General features: G+C 47.1%; 1 protein-coding gene across 5 annotated transcripts in view; it reads left to right on the top strand.

Moving 5' to 3' along the window:
- LOC147122628 (janus kinase and microtubule-interacting protein 1-like) overlaps positions 1-16,278 on the top strand; it is a 546,134-nt gene that overhangs the window by 486,360 nt on the left and 43,496 nt on the right. For all 5 annotated transcript variants that reach the window (XM_086007999.1, XM_086008029.1, XM_086008019.1 and 2 more), the window contains one exon: positions 6,962-7,165. In XM_086007999.1, the coding sequence (XP_085864125.1) occupies positions 6,962-7,165 (204 nt within the window). The remainder of the gene's footprint in view (positions 1-6,961; positions 7,166-16,278) is intronic.

Genomic DNA, 16,278 nt, shown 5'->3' with positions numbered 1-16,278 from the left:
AGATACGGAGCTCAAAATCTCCGTATGTTTCAACATTAGCGCTGGTTTGTCCGGCAGTTTTGATGGGACGGCAACAGCTCGGTCCCGTCGGTGCCAGATAGCACAAAGTTTCCTGTACCATCCAACCAGAGTTGGCGACCTTACCTTGAACCACCAAATGATCTCTCACAATGAACAAGATGGCACGGAGATCCCGATTGCTGCTTTTGTGGCAAAGACAATGGAGCCGGCTGCCTGAAGGAGTGGAATTAAACGTGCAAACAGCAAGGCCGTACACCTGACTTCTGCCATCGAAGGTTAGGTAGAAGAAATCGAGTGGGGAGTGAAGGAGTGAGAGAAAGCACGGGGGAAAAAAGCAAGAAATGGGAGAGGGAGAGACAGTTGGGGGAGAGTGAAATCAAAGGAAAGATAGAAATTGCTGGTAATGGAAAGAATGGATGAAAGAACGTGGCATCAAGGGAACACAATGTAATAGGGATGGGATGGGAGATCAGTGAAAACTCTCCTGGCAATCAGCCTTTTTCCACCTTCTCACCCTCCCTCTTTTCCCCAACCTGTAATACCCTACTCTATCTCTGCCCTTGCCTCCAACTTCTAGCCTTGTTCCACCATCTCCCCTGTCGCCCCTCATCCTATAACATCCCCCCCCCACCATCTAACCACATTCTGCTCCCCCCCCCCCCCCACTACCTTCCTCCTCTGCCCCCTTCTCACCTACAGCACTTCAGTCCTCCCTCAGCCCCGGTTCAATTATTATCCACCCTCAAACCACGCTTCACCTGAAAATTACAAAGTCTTGAATCTCCCTGTGAAATGTCACAGGGATCAACTAGCTTTAAGTAAAATCGTATAGTTCTAAAAACATCTGGACAGATTTTGGTTCATAAAGGTGAGCAGTGTTAATGCTGAGGAGTAGAACATTCTCATGAACCAGCAATTTTATTACGTAGTGCCAGCATCAATCGCTTCCATATCACATGCAGTACAGTTAGCTGCAGGGTAAAGCTCACTTTACTCTGCCCTAGCAATTTGCCTCAGACTCAAAGATCCTTTTACTCTGCCCCATCAATCTACCGTAGCCCCAGTTTCAGTCGAGCATCTTCTACTGCACCAGTGTAACAGTTTTCCACTTTCCACATCAGCCATCCTGTAGCTTCTCTGAGCGTGACTGCTAATTTTCTGCCAGTTTAGAGAGAGGCTTTTTTTTTTAGATTCACTAGGAGCTGGGTGACGCTGTTCTCACCCAGAGTCATCAAACAAAGACTTTCATCCTATCAGCCTGTATCAGATTCAAATGCAGGCCTCAGAAGAGAAAGGGTAATATGCCAAGAGATATTCCCATGGTTCACATATCCCTCAATCTGCAGCATCTTTGAAAATTTGGTTTGGTGCTTGGGGTGGAAACAGAACTAGCAAATCAATCTACTGAGCGTCTCAATTAAAACAGACACTTAAAAGGTTTGGAACTGATGCACATTGTAGAAGGCCAGCTTGTGATACAGACTACACAGAATTACATAGAATTTACAGCATGGAAACAGGCCATTCAGCCTAATAGGTCCAAGCCAATGTTTATGCTCCTCATGAGCCCCCTCTCACCCTACTTCATCTAACCCTTCAGCATATTCTTCTATTCCTTACTCCCTCATATACTTCCCCTTAAATGCATCTATGTTCTTCACCTCAACTACTCCATGTGGTAGCAAGTTCCACATGCTATCCACTCTCTGAGAATCATCCTGCTGATTACTACCTACCGTCCTCCCTCAGCTGATGATTCAGTACTCCTCCATGTTGAACACCACTTGGAAGAAGCACTGAGAGCAGCAAGGGCACAGAATATACTCTGGGTGGGGGACTTCAATGTCCATCACCAAGAGTGGCTCGGTAGCACCACTACTGACCGAGCTGGCTGAGTCCTGAAGGACATAACTGCCAGTCTGGGCCTGCGACAGGTGGTGAGAGAACCAACACGAGGGAATAACCTACTTGACCTCGTCCTCACCAATCTACCTGTCGTAGATGAATCTGTCCATGACAGCATTGGTAGCAGTGACCACCGCACAGTCATTGAGGAGACAAAGTCCCGTCTTCACACTGAGGACACCCTCCATTGTGTTGTGTGGCACTACCACCGTGCTAAATGGGATAGATTCAGAACAGATCTAGCAGCTCAAAACTGGGCATCCATGAGGTGCTGTGGGCCATAAGCAGCAGCAGAATTGTATTCTACCACAATCTGTAACCTCATGGCCCGGCATATCCCTCACTCTACCATTACCATCAAGCCAGGGGACCAACCCTGGTTCGGTTCAATAAGGAGTGTGGAAGAGCATGCCAGGAGCAGCACCAGGCGTACCTAAAAATGAGGTGCCAATCTGGGGAAGCTGCAACACAGGACTACATGCATGCTAAAAAGCAGAAGCAGCATACTATAGACAGGGCTAAGCAATCCCACAATCAACGGATCAGATCAAAGCTCTGCAGTCCTGCCACATCCAGTCGTGAAAGGTGGTGGACCACTAAACAACTAACGGGAGGAGGAGGCTTCATGAGTATCCCCATCCTCAATGATGGTGGAGCCCAGCACGTGAGTAAAAAAGACAAGGTTGAAGCGTTTGCAACCATATTCGGCCAGAAGTGCCGAGTGGATGATCCATATTGGCCTACTCCCAAGGTCCCCACCATCACAGAAGCCAGTCTTCAGCCAATTCGATTCACTCCACGTGATATCAAGAAATGGCTGAGCACACTGGATACAGCAAAGGCTATGGGCCCTGACAACATCCCGGCTATCGTGCTGAAGGCTTGTGCTCCAGAACTAGCCGCGCCTCTAGCCAAGCTGTTCCAGTACAGCTACAACACTGGCATCTATCCGACAATGTGGAAAACTGCCCAGATATGTCCTGTCCACAAAAAGCAGGACAAATTCAACCCAGCCAATTACCGCCCCATCAGTCTACTCTTAATCATCAGCAAAGTGATGGAAGGTGTCATCGAAAGTGCTGTCAAGCGGCATTTACTCACCAATAACCTGCTCACGGATGCCCAGTTTGGGTTCTGCCAAGACCACTCGGCTCCCGACCTCATTACAGCCTTGGTCCAAACATGGACAAAGGAGCTGAATTCCAGAGGTGAGGTGAGAGTGACTGCCCTTGACATCAAGGCATCATTTGACCAAGTGTGGCATCAAGGAGCCCTAGTAAAATTGAAGTCAATGGGAATCGGGGGAAAACTCTCCACTGGCTGGAGTTGTTAGATCCGTGATTCTGAGAGTATGATGTTTTTCAATAACCACACGGATGCTGTGACTTAACAATCAACAGGTATTTACTGGAGGAGGGTAGTCGCAAGACTGGGGGTACAGAGGCATGCGCAAGGCTTATATACAGGTGTGGTCACTGCCGGTACTACAGTATACAGGAGCTGTAAAAGTAGTTCTGTCTTAAAGGTACATACACTACAGGAGTCATACCTAGCACAAAGGAAAATGGTTGTAGTGGTTGAAGGTCAATCATCACAGCCCCAGGACATCGCTGCAGGAGTTCCTCAGGGCAGTGTTCTAAGGTCAACCATCTTCAGCTGCTTCATCAACGACCTTCCCTCCAACATAAGGTCAGAAGTGGGGATGTTCACTGATGACTGCACAGTGTTCAGCGCCATTCACAACTCCTCAGATAATGAAGCAGTCCTTGCCCGCATGCAACAAAACCTGGACAACATTCAGGCTTGGGCTGATAAGTGGCAGGTAATATTCATGCCACAGAAGTGCCAGGCAATGACTATCTCCAACAAGCGAGAGTCTAACCACCTCCCCTTGACATTCAACGGTATTACCATCGCCGAATCCCCCACCATCAACATTCTGGGGGTCACCATTGACCAGAAATTAACTGGACCAGCCACATAAATACTGTGACAACAAGAGCAGGTCAGAGGCTGGGTATTCTGCGGCGAGTGTGTCACCTCCTAACTCCCCAAAGCCTTTCCACCATCTACAAGGCACAAGTAAGGAGTGTGATGGAATACTCTCCACTTGCCTGGATGAGTACAGCTCCAACAACACTCAAGAAGCTTGACACAATCCAGGACAAAGCAGCCCACTTGATTGGTACCCCATCCACCACCTTAAACATTCACTCCCTCTACCACCAGCGTCCCGTGATTGCAGTATGTATCATCTACAAGATGCACTGCAGCAACTCCCCAAGGCTTCATCGGCAGCACCTCCCAAACCTGCAACCTCTACCACCTAGAAGGACACGGGCAGCAGGTGCATGAGAACACCACCACCTCCAAGTTCCCCTACAAGTTACACACCATCCTGACTTAGAAGTATATCGCCATTCCTTCATCGTCGCTGGGTCAAAATCCTGGAACTCTCTCCCAAACTGCACTAAGGGAGTACCTTCACCACACGGACTGCAGCGGTTCAAGAAGGCGGCTCACCACCACCTTCTCAAGGGCAATTAGGAATGGGCAATAAATGCTGGCCTTGCCAGTGACGCCCACATCCCATAAACTAATTAAAAAAATAAAATTTCTCCTGAATTCCTTATTAGATTTATTAGTGACGATCTTATATTTATGATCCCTAGTTTTGGTCTCCCCGACAAGTGGAAGCATCTTCTCTACCTCGACTCTACCAAACTCTTTCATAATTTTAACGGAGTGACTGCTGCCAATGAACCGGAAGCTACCAGAAGCTGCGCAGAAGCATTCTGCGCATAAATGTCAACTTTCATTAATCCGATAGAAACACCAATTCAACATAAGAAGCATCAATTCAACATAAGCCGATAGAAACACCAATTCAAATTTTAATTTTAATTTTTTTTTTGGCTGTTCGGCAGCACATAACTGTTAACTTTCTCTCTCGGCTCAGTTCGGCAGCGGCGATCTCTTTTCCCCACCCCCTCCCTATTGTTGGTAATATTTAGCATTAAACCATCATCAGCCGTGTCTATTATTACTTCAATTTAAAGCTCGGTGGATGCCGATTGTTGACAAACTTTCGCTTCTCAGTGACACGTGAGGAACCCGGAGCCGAGCCGGACCCCACCGTCAAATCAACACATCGGCGACCAGAAACCTGTTAGAAATTACCGGAAACCGTGAGACCCTTTACTTCTAATAATTACAAAGATGATTTATTTCACGAACAAACCACATTAATATATCAGTGACTGCAGCCTACGAAGTCCGGCGAGAACCGCCAAGAAACCATTGGAACTGCGCACGCGCAACGACTTTATGTCGTTGGCAGCAGCCCCATTAAAAGTCCTCTATCAGGTCACCCCTCGGTCTTCTCTTTTCTGGAGAAAAGAGCCCCAGCCTGATCAGCCTTTCCTGATTATTCTCATCTTTCATGCGATAAAGTGTGAAAACTGATGACAACAGTGCAGCTGTGCTACAAAACCGAAGAGTTTAAACACACAGATCAATAAGATGTAGCTGTTCTATTGATCAGTTCAAATCCTCAGGAAACATTTTTTGTTCATGGGCAAAATCTGGTGCCAATTCTGTCATCCTGATCAGAATGCTCAGGAAAGCAATGGTTTCTCCTGCTGGTAAAACCTGTGGTGTTCCAGCTGTACTCAACACAGCAAAGGATGCTTGTGCGTGTCGAACTCCTGAAATTTTAACTGAAATGAAATAAAATGCGGTTAGGCATACTTCCTTCATAGTTAGAAAACCAGATTCAGAAGTGTTGACAGAACCAAATATAAAATGAGATACAAAAGCGAAATACTGCGGATGCTGGAAATCTGAAATAAAAACAGAAAATGCTGGAAATACTCAGCAGGCCAGGCAGCATCTGTGGAGAGAGAAACCGAATTAATGTTTCAGGTCGATTGACCCTTCGTCAGAACTGGGAAAAGTTGGAGATGTAAAAGGTTTTTAAGCAAGTGCAGGGCCAGGGAGAGGGAGAAGGAGAGGAAAGAACAAAAGGGAAGGTCTGTGATAGGATGGAAGGCAGCAGAGATTAAGAGACAAGATAAGCCGCCCTGACATGTGGATCTATTCCAAAAAGAAAATACTGCAGATGCTGGAAATCTGAAATAAAAACAGAAAATGCTGGAGATACTCAGCAGGTCAGGCAGCATCTGTTTTTCTCTCTTCACAGATGCTGCCTGACCGGCTGAGTATCTCCAGCATTTTCTGTTTTTATGTGGATCTATTCTAAAATAAAATAAGATAAGATATAGATGTGAGCAAGCTGCGCAGAGGAATATATTTGAATGTGTTCTGGAATAAAACCTTTCTGCGCCATTCTGATTGAGGACACAAAAATCGCCTCAGTGCTCCAGCATCTGATCTGTTTGGTAATGTGTAGCATTGTGTTGATAGCAGTGCTCATGGGGCTGCAGTTGATTTGCAGACAATTGGGTTGGCAACAGCTGCCAAAGCATTCTTGCAGTCACTCCCCTTATTGAGTTACTACAGCAACGTTGGTGGAAACACAGTGACCATTCGGAACCTTCAAGGCTGTACGCGTCAAACCAGTTTCGGAATGTGTATGCTTATTAGATCAGACTGGGTTTTATTATCACTGGAATGTTGCATTCTTGGCTCCCGCCTCCCGTGTTGAAATTGGATATGCTCCTTATAAATTGAAGTCGTTGTTATCTCGCACCAGCTAGATGTGTCATCAGTTGCTAATAGCAACACAAGAGCGCAGTCAAATTTCGAACAAAAGGCTAACATTGCAAGGGACTTTTCTGTATTACAACCTTTCAGGAAGTAATCTTAACTGTTTTGGGTGGTGCTGGCGGAACATTGCACTGGGTGCCTACTGCCTTCTCGGAGCCTGGCAGACTGTTAGCTGAATTCTGACCCAGTGTCCGTATGCTCGGGAACAATGCTGTGCAATTACGTCACGGGACTAACTCTTTCCTTCCCGAATAATTTTTTTTTAATGGGTTAATACTTTTTTGCATAATATATATCTCTGCTACAGCAAATCCAGGAGCTGGAAGCCACGCTGTACAATACTTTGCAGCAGTGCCCTGGAAACAGAGTGAGCGAATCTCTGACCGAGAAACAAAAGGAAGAGTTGAAGCTGGCAGTTGAGAAGTGGCGACGTCAGGTCCTGAGGCAGAGCCGCGAGTATGATGGTCAAATCTTACAGGAACGTATGGAGTTGCTGCAACATGCACATCAGGTACTAAGAGTGCCCACCGGGTACTGGCCATACTCAGTTCCACCTGAAACTTCTCTCTTTAAATTAAGTATTTTGAAAGTAATAAGGTTAATCAGACTGATTATAACCCTTTACCAGCCAACTCATTTTTGATGTGTTTTTGTCCTATATCGCTGTCTTTTTCAGAACCCGTATGTGGCAATAAAAACATTTCCATGAAGTGTTTTTATTTCCTCGTTCAAAGCAGTGTCCTTATTAATGCAAACAGGCTACTTGCAGTTCTGAAGAAAATAAATTTCCCTGACAAAGCTACACCAAATACACACGCGCGCACCAGAGGGCCTGCCCTTTAGAGGGGCAATGCAATGATTAACCTTACTGCTTTGTCAAAACCTGGACAGCACACTTACCATTTTAAGAGTAATAGTCGTTTCGGTACTGAATCTGTTTTAGAGAGTCATGACTTGGGCTGCTTGCTTTTAAGGGGAAACAATCTTCTCGGATGGGGGGTGGGGGGGTGATGGAGTGAGCTTTTCAGTTGTATACTCATACTGAACAGGGCTTTTCCAGCAGCCTGACCTGGCACGTCTCCATATCTATGCATCTCTGCGTTTATACGGAGCAAAGAAAGACTGTCATATTTTCCCAGTATTGTGGGGCGAGAACTTTAGATTTAATTACTCCTGCTTCCCTCTCTGTAGAATATTGGTCCTCTGGGATCCAGGTTCAAATTCAGCTCAGACTGATGGGATGTTAGCTTCCTTTGTCTGCTTCTAACAGTCCTACATCAAACGAGTTTGGGTAGCCTAATTTAAGTTCCTAGTGGGCATGGCTCACAGCACAAAACTGCTCATAATTTGACCCTGAATTGGCAACCTAACCCAGAGTCCATGAGAGTGGCTGGTGTGCAAAATGGAAATGGTACACTGTAGCAGTGCAGGGTGCTCTTCAGAGTCTCAAGCTGAGACATATTGTTGGGGCAAAATAGAGGGGCCTTTAATCTGCATTGATACAGGGGCTTAGATTTTCATGCTCCATTTAATGCCAGGCAAGAGCGCAAAATGGGGTGGGTTGATTAAAATTACATGTAAATGAAGTCCAACATAGAAACATAGAAGATAGGAGCAGGAGTAGGCCATTCGGCCCCTCGAGCCTGCTCCGCCATTCAATGAGATCATGGCTGATCATCCAAACTCAGTACCCGGTCCCGGTCTTCTCTCCATATCCCTTGATCCCTTTAGCCTTAAGAAATATATCTAACTCCTTCTTGATATCTTGATGTCCTGATATTAAACTTCCAATTTTGCCTGTTGGTTGCCTGTTTGCCACCCAATGCTGAGTCCGCTGGTATAAAACAGCATTGCTAGGCAGTTAGATCAAGGTTGAAATACATTTAAAGGGTCAATGTAGGCACTGGCAAAAGTGGTCTTATAAATACATTACTGATTGTTTCGCTTCATTGTTTTTGCCTACCCAATACACTTTCAACCATGGACTTTGTACCTTATGCTGGGAGGCTTCCATGTTCAACCCATGACACATTCAACGTAGTAAACTATATTTTTCCCTTTGGGAATAGCTGTTTATTGTGCTATTTAGAGGAGGAAGTGAAGGAGGAAGAAGCGCAACACAGGAAGGCCAGGCTGGACAGGAAGCAGATATGTTACCTATCCACTGGTACCCTCCCACCAGATTGTACAGACCAAGATGCTCCTACCTCCACCTGACCCACGATCAGTGCATGTGTTCACAAGGGAAGTTATCCATGAGTTGTGCTGAAATCTGACCTCTAGACCTACTCCACCACCAGCACTGGGCTTCCAATAGCCGTGAAAGTCACCACCGCCCTGAATAAATATGCAACTTGAGGTGGCATCTGGGGACATCTGTAACATTAGCCATCAACTGTGCACAGATACATCAAGCATGTGACCCATGCACTGTTTGCTCGAGTTCGCCTGCACATCAGCTTCTCCATGGACTCCCAGTACCAGCATAAGAAGACACTCTAATTTTATAAAGTGGCAAGCACAAAGAAGAAAGAGTTTTGACTACGGCTGTGTGGTCAAATGTGCTCCCTTTGAGAATCCCATTAACTGCAGCAGCAGGAAAGGCTTCCACTTACTCAAAGGTGTCAGCTGTGGTTTAGTGGTACCACACTCGCCTCTGAGTCAGAATGTTGTGGGTTCAAATCCCACTCCAGGAATTTGAGCACAAAATCTAGGCTGACACTTCAGTGCAGTACTGAGGGAGTGCTGCACTATCGGAAGTGCCATCTTTTGGATGAGGCGATAAACCGAGGCCCTGTCTGTCCTCTCAGGTGGACATAAAAGATCCCATGGCATTATTTTGAAGAAGAGCAGGGGAGATCTCCCAGTGTCCTGGCCAACATTTATCCCTCAACCAACACGTAAAACCGATTATCTGGTCAGTGCTGTTTGTGGGACCTTGCTGTGCACAACTTGGCTGTCACTTTTCCTACATTACAGAAGTGACTACATTTCATTGGCTGTAAAGTGCTTTGGAATGTCCTGAGGTCATGAAAGGTGATACATAAATGCAAGTTCGTTCTTTCTTTAGGAAGGGGAAAGTTAGTCAGGTTTTCTGTTCCTTATTGCTCTCCAATTGCTCCTGCTGAAAGTGCGCTGTGTGGATGTTGATTGAGGCCTGGATTGGACTTCGTTGTAATGGCTCCATCTATCCCTGTGGTCAAACAGCCGACTGACTTTAACTGTTGGTAAAAGTCTTTCCCAAGAACCCACATCTTTCTCTTGTTTTTCCCCTATCCCCCGCGACCTCTTCCACCTAGAAGGACAAGACAGCAGGCACATGGAAACACCACCACCTCCACGTTCCCCTCCAAGTCTCACACCCTCCTGACTTATAAGTATATCGCTGATCCTTCATCGTCGCTGGGTCAAAATCCTGGAACTCCCTCCCTAACAGCACTGTGGGAGTACCTTCACCCCACGGACTGCAGCGGTTCAAGAAGGCAGCTCACCACCACCTTCTCAAGGGAAATTAGGGATGGGCAATAAATGCTAGCCTTGCCAGCGATGCCCATATCCCATATACGAATTTTTAAAAAATGCACTCTAAAAGCTTATCTTCTCCACGAGTCTCACCTCCTCCTCCCTTGACCCCATTCCCACAAAACCACTGACCATCCAACTTCCCGTCCTGGCCCCCCGTCTAGCTGACATTGGCTCCCCACCTCAGGTACTGTCCTCTTTCCTTTCAAAATAACCATCATCAACCACCCCCCCCCAAGAAAAAGCACTCTTGTCCCCTCTGTTGCAAACAAACACCCCATCTCCATCCTCCCTTTTCTCTCCAAAGCCATTGAACCTGCTGTCGCCTCCCAAATCATGCCCATCTTTCCCACAACTCCATGTTTAAATCTCTCCAACCAGATTTTTCCCCTTGCTACAGCACTGAAACGGCCTATAAAAGTCAAAAATGACATCCTATGTTACTGCGACCATGGTGCATAAGCCTCTTGCTGAATTGTTTTCTGCATGAACATTATCCTCAACTATTTTTTCCATCTCCCGTTTTTTTTTTCCAGCCTCCCTCTTTCCTATTTTAAAATCCTTATCACTTCCGGTTTAACCATTTTGCCAGTACATTAAGCCTGGTCCTCGTGGGACCCTGTTGCGTTCCTTGCAGATTCAAGACAGGATGTCTGTCCCTGCTGCTTTTCTGCTGCTTTCATGAGACTCTTGTGAAAAGAGAAGTACTGAAGTGATCAAACTGCTGGCCGATGTCTGTTTATTTGCAGTTGGTTTAACTGCTGCTAATTGGAAGTCTTGCTTGTTCTTTTTTTGTGTCGCTTTGGTGTCGGCTGTGGCTCAGTGGTAGCACCTCTCGCATCTGAGACAGAAGGTTGTGGGTTCAAGTCACACTCCAGAGACTTGAGCACAAAATCTAGACTGACAACCCAGTGCAGTGCTGAGGGAGTGCTGCACTGTCAGAGGAGCGGTTTTTGGAATGAGAGGATAATCTGAGATCTCGTCTGCCCTCAGGTGGACGTAAAAGATCCTATGGCACTATTCGTAGAAGAGCAGGAACGTTCTCTCAGTTGCCCTGGCCAATATTTATTCCTCAATCAACATCACTAAAAAAACATTATCTAGTCGTTATCTCATTGCTGTTTGTGGGAGCTTGCTGTGTGCATATTGGCTGCCACATTAACTACATTACAACAGTGACTGCACTTCAAAAGTATTTCATTGGCTGTAAAGCACTTTGGTACACCCTGTGGCTGCAAAAGGCACCATTAAACTGCAAGTCTTTATTTTCTTTCCTTGTGCTATTGCAGTCAGATGTGAACACGATGAAAGTGTGTGGTCCATTGTAAGGTGAAAGATATAGATCCTTGCCTGATTGCCTGAAAAGATGTGTAAAATGGCCAGGTGAGGAGAAGGTGATAATCAAATAGTGAGGGAGGTAAAAGGATTATTGACCTTCACCTGTACCAGATGTGAAACATGGTACCAGATGTGGAACAGGAACTGGGTAGCACTGACTTACACCTATATAAATCTTTACAATAGTTCTGGATCTCAGAGTTTCTCCCATTGAATGGAATTCACTTAGATGATAGGTATAATATTGATGGCGGCTGAATGCATAATTAACATTTCATTTAATTTTTAATGGACATTGAAGTGGGAGCTGTTGCAATATGTTGGCACACTGCTGGGGACTTCAGTTTTCTTTCTCTCCTACTGCTTCATGTCTGTTTCTGTCTCTTCCACTTCTGTCTCTCTCTCCTGACTCTCTTCCACTTCTGTCTCTCCTTCCTCTCTTCACTCTCTCTCTCTCCTTCCTCTTTTCACTCTCTCTCTCTCTCCTTCCTCTCTCTCACTCTGTCTCTCTCTCCTTCCTCTCTTCACTCTGTCTCTCTCTCCTTCCTCTCTTCACTCTGTCTCTCTCTCCTTCCTCTCTTCACTCTGTCTCTCTCTCCTTCCTCTCTTCTTCTGTCTCTCTCTCCTTCCTCTCTTCACTCTGTCTCTCTCTTCCTTCCTCTCTTCACAATCTCTCTCTCTCTCCTTCCTCTCTTCACGCTCTCTCTCTCTCCTTCCTCTCTCACTCTGCCTCTCTCTTCCTCCTCCTTCACTCTCTCTCTCTCTCCTTCCTCTCTTCACTCTCTCTCTCTCCTTCCTCTCTTCACTCTCTCTCTCTCTCCTTCCTCTCTTCACTCTCTCCCTCCTCTCTTCACTCACTCTCTCTCTCCTTCCTCTCTTCACTCTCTCTCTCCTTCCGCTCTTCACTCTGTCTCTCTCTCCTTCCTCTCTTCACTCTCTCTCCTTCTCTCTTCACTCTCTCTCCTTCCTCTCTTCACTCTCTCCCTCTCCTTCCTCTCTTCACTCTCTCTCTCCTTCCTCTCTTCACTCTGTCTCTCTCTCCTTCCTCTCTCTCACTCTCTCTCTCCTTCCTCTCTTCACTCTCTCTCTCCTTCCACTCTTCTCTCTCCTCTCCTTCCTCTCTCACTCTCTCTCCTCTCCTTCTCTCTTCACTCTCTCTCTCTCTCCTCCTCCTTCACTCTCTCTCTCTCCTTCCTCTCTCACTCTCACTCTCTCTCTCTCCTTCCTCTCTTCACTCTCTCTCTCTCCTTCCTCTCTTCACTCTCTCTCTCTCTCCTTCCTCTCTTCACTCTCTCTCTCTCTCCTTCCTCTCTTCACTCTCTCTCTCCTTCCTCTCTTCACTCTCTCTCCTTCCTCTCCTTCACACTCTCTCTCTTCCTCTCTTCACTCTCTCTCTCTCTCCTTCCTCTCTTCACTCTCTCTCTCTCTCCTTCCTCTCTTCACTCTCTCTCTCTCCTTCCTCTCTTCACTCTCTCTCTCTCCTTCCTCTCTTCACTCTCTCTCTCTCTCTCCTTCCTCTCTTCACTCTCTCTCTCTCCTTCCTCTCTTCACTCTCTCTCTCTCTCTCCTTCCTCTCTTCACTCTCTCTCTCTCCTTCCTCTCTTCACTCTCTCTCTCTCTCCTTCCTCTCTTCACTCTCTCTCTCTCTCTCCCTCCTCTCTTCACTCTCTCTCTCTCCTTCCTCTCTTCACTCTCTCTCTCTCCTTCCTCTCTTCACTCTCTCTCTCTCCTTCCTCTCTTCGCTCTCTCTCTCCTTCTCTCTTCACTGTCTCTCTCTCCTTCCTCTCTTCACTCTCTCTCTCTCTTCCTTCCTCTCTCACTCTCTCTCTCTCTCCTTCCTCTCTTCACTCTCTCTCTCCTTCCTCTCTTCGCTCTCTCTCTCTCTCTCTCCTTCCTCTCTTCACTCTCTCTCTCTCCTTCCTCTCTACACTCTGTCTCTCTCTCCTTCCTCTCTTCACTCTCTCTCTCTCTCCTTCCTCTCTTCACTCTCTCTCTCTCTCCTTCCTCTCTTCACACTCTCTCTCTCTCCTTCCTCTCTTCACTCTCTCTCTCTCCTTCCTCTCTTCACTCTCTCTCTCTCTCCTTCCTCTCTTCACTCTCTCTCTCTCCTTCCTCTCTTCACTCTCTCTCTCCTTCCTCTCTTCACTCTCTCTCTCTCCTTCCTCTCTTCACTGTCTCTCTCTCCTTCCTCTCTTCACACTCTCTCTCTCTGTCTCCTTCCTCTCTTCACTCTCTCTCTCCTTCCTCTCTTCACTCTCTCTCTCCTTCCTCTCTTCACTCTCTCTCTCTCCTTCCTCTCTTCACTCTCTCTCTCCTTCCTCTCTTCACTCTCTCTCTCTCTCCTTCCTCTCTTCACTCTCTCTCTCCTTCCTCTCGTCACTCTCTCCTTCCTCTCTTCACTCTGTCTCTCTCTCCTTCCTCTCTTCACTCCTCTCTCTCCTTCCTCTCTCACTCTCTCTCTCTCCTTCCTCTCTTCACTCTCTCTCTCCTTCCTCTCTTCACTCTCTCTCTCTCTCTCCTTCTCTCTTCACTCTGTCTCTCTCTCCTTCTCTCTTCACTCTCTCTCTCTCTCCTTCCTCTCTTCACTCTGTCTCTCTCCTTCCTCTCTTCACTCTCTCTCTCTCCTTCCTCTCTTCACTCTCTCTCTCCTTCCACTCTTCTCTCTCTCTCTCCTTCCTCTCTTCACTCTCTCTCTCTCCTTCCTCTCTTCACTCTCTCTCTCTCTCCTTCCTCTCTTCACTCTCTCTCTCTCTCCTTCCTCTCTTCACTCTCTCTCTCTCTCTCCTTCCTCTCTTCACTCTCTCTCTCTCCTTCCTCTCTTCACTCTCTCTCTCTCTCCTTCCTCTCTTCACTCTCTCTCTCTCTCCTTCCTCCTTCACTCTCTCTCTCTTCCTCTCTTCACTCTCTCTCCTTCCTCTCTTCACTCTCTCTCTCCTTCCTCTCTTCACTCTCTCTCTCTCTCCTTCCTCTCTTCACTCTCTCTCTCTCTCCTTCCTCTCTTCACTCTCTCTCTCTCTCCTTCCTCTCTTCACTCTCTCTCTCTCCTTCCTCTCTTCACTCTCTCTCTCTCTCCTTCCTCTCTTCACTCTCTCTCTCTCCTTCCTCTCTTCACTCTCTCTCTCTCTCTCCTTCCTCTCTTCACTCTCTCTCTCTCCTTCCTCTCTTCACTCTCTCTCTCTCCTTCCTCTCTTCACTCTCTCTCTCTCTCCCTTCCTCTCTTCACTCTCTCTCTCTCCTCCTCTCTTCACTCTCTCTCTCTCCTTCCTCTCTTCACTCTCTCTCTCTCTCCTTCCTCTCTTCACTCTCTCTCTCTCTTCCTCTCTCACTGTCTCTCTCTCCTCCTCTCTTCACTTCTCTCTCTCTCTCCTTCCTCTCTTCACTCTCTCTCTCTCTCCTTCCTCTCTTCACTCTCTCTCTCCTTCCTCTCTTCACTCTCTCTCTCTCTCTCCTTCCTCTCTTCACTCTCTCTCTCTCCTTCCTCTCTACACTCTCTCTCTCTCCTTCCTCTCTTCACTCTCTCTCTCTCTCCTTCCTCTCTTCACTCTCTCTCTCATCTCCTTCCTCTCTCCACTCTCTCTCCTCTCCTTCCTCTCTTCACTCTCTCTCTCTCCTTCCTCTCTTCACTCTCTCTCTCTCTCCTTCCTCTCTTCACTCTCTCTCTCTCCTTCCTCTCTTCACTCTCTCTCTCCTTCCTCTCTTCACTCTCTCTCTCTCCTTCCTCTCTTCACTGTCTCTCTCTCCTTCCTCTCTTCACTCTCTCTCTCTCTCCTCTTCCTCTCTTCACTCTCTCTCTCTCCTTCCCTCTCTTCACTCTCTCTCTCTCTTCCTTCCTCTCTTCACTCTCTCTTCTCTCCTTCCTCTCTTCACTCTCTCTCTCTCCTTCCTCTCTTCACTCTCTCTCTCTCTCTCTCTCTCCTTCACTCTCTCTCTCTCCTTCCTCTCTTCACTCTCTCTCTCTTCCTCTCTTCACTCTTCCTCTCTCCTTCCTCTCTTCACTCTCTCTCTCTCCTTCCTCTCTTCACTCTCTCTCTCTCTCCTTCCTCTCTTCACTCTCTCTCTCCTTCCTCTCTTCACTCTCTCTCTCTCTCTCCTTCCTCTCTTCACTCTCTCTCTCTCTCCTTCCTCTCTTCACTCTCTCTCTCTCTCCTTCCTCTCTTCACTCTCTCTCTCTCACTCCTTCCTCTCTTCACTCTCTCTCTCTCCTTCCTCTCTTCACTCTCTCTCTCCTTCCTCTCTTCACTCTCTCTCTCCTTCCTCTCTTCACTCTCTCTCTCTTCTCCTTCCTCTCTTCACTCTCTCTCTCTCCTTCCTCTCTTCACTCTCTCTCTCTCTCCTTCCTCTCTTCACTCTCTCTCTCTCTCCTTCCGCTCTTCACTCTGTCTCTCTCTCCTTCCTCTCTTCACTCTCTCTCCTTCTCTCTCTTCACTCTCTCTCCTCTCTCCTCTCTTCACTCTCTCTCTCTCCTTCCTCTCTTCACTCTGTCTCTCTCTCCTCTCTCCTCTCTTCACTCTCTCTCTCTCTCCTTCCTCTCTTCACTCTCTCTCTTCCTTCCACTCTTCTCTCTCTCTCTCCTTCCTCTCTTCACTCTCTCTCTACTCTCCTTACTCTCTTCACTCTCTCTCTCTCTTCCTTCCTCTCTTCACTCTCTCTCTCTCCTTCCTCTCTTCACTCTCTCTCTCTTCTCTCCTTCCTCTCTTCACTCTCTCTCTCTCCTTCCTCTCTTCACTCTCTCTCTCTCTCCTTCCTCTCTTCACTCTCTCTCTC

The sequence above is a fragment of the Somniosus microcephalus genome, chromosome 2, assembly GCF_052327205.1.
Source record: "Somniosus microcephalus isolate GS21.2 chromosome 2, FLI_Smic_1.0, whole genome shotgun sequence".
Lineage (NCBI taxonomy): Eukaryota > Metazoa > Chordata > Chondrichthyes > Squaliformes > Somniosidae > Somniosus > Somniosus microcephalus.
Note: the sequence above shows the minus strand (reverse complement) of the source record. Positions and strands in the feature narration are given on the sequence as shown.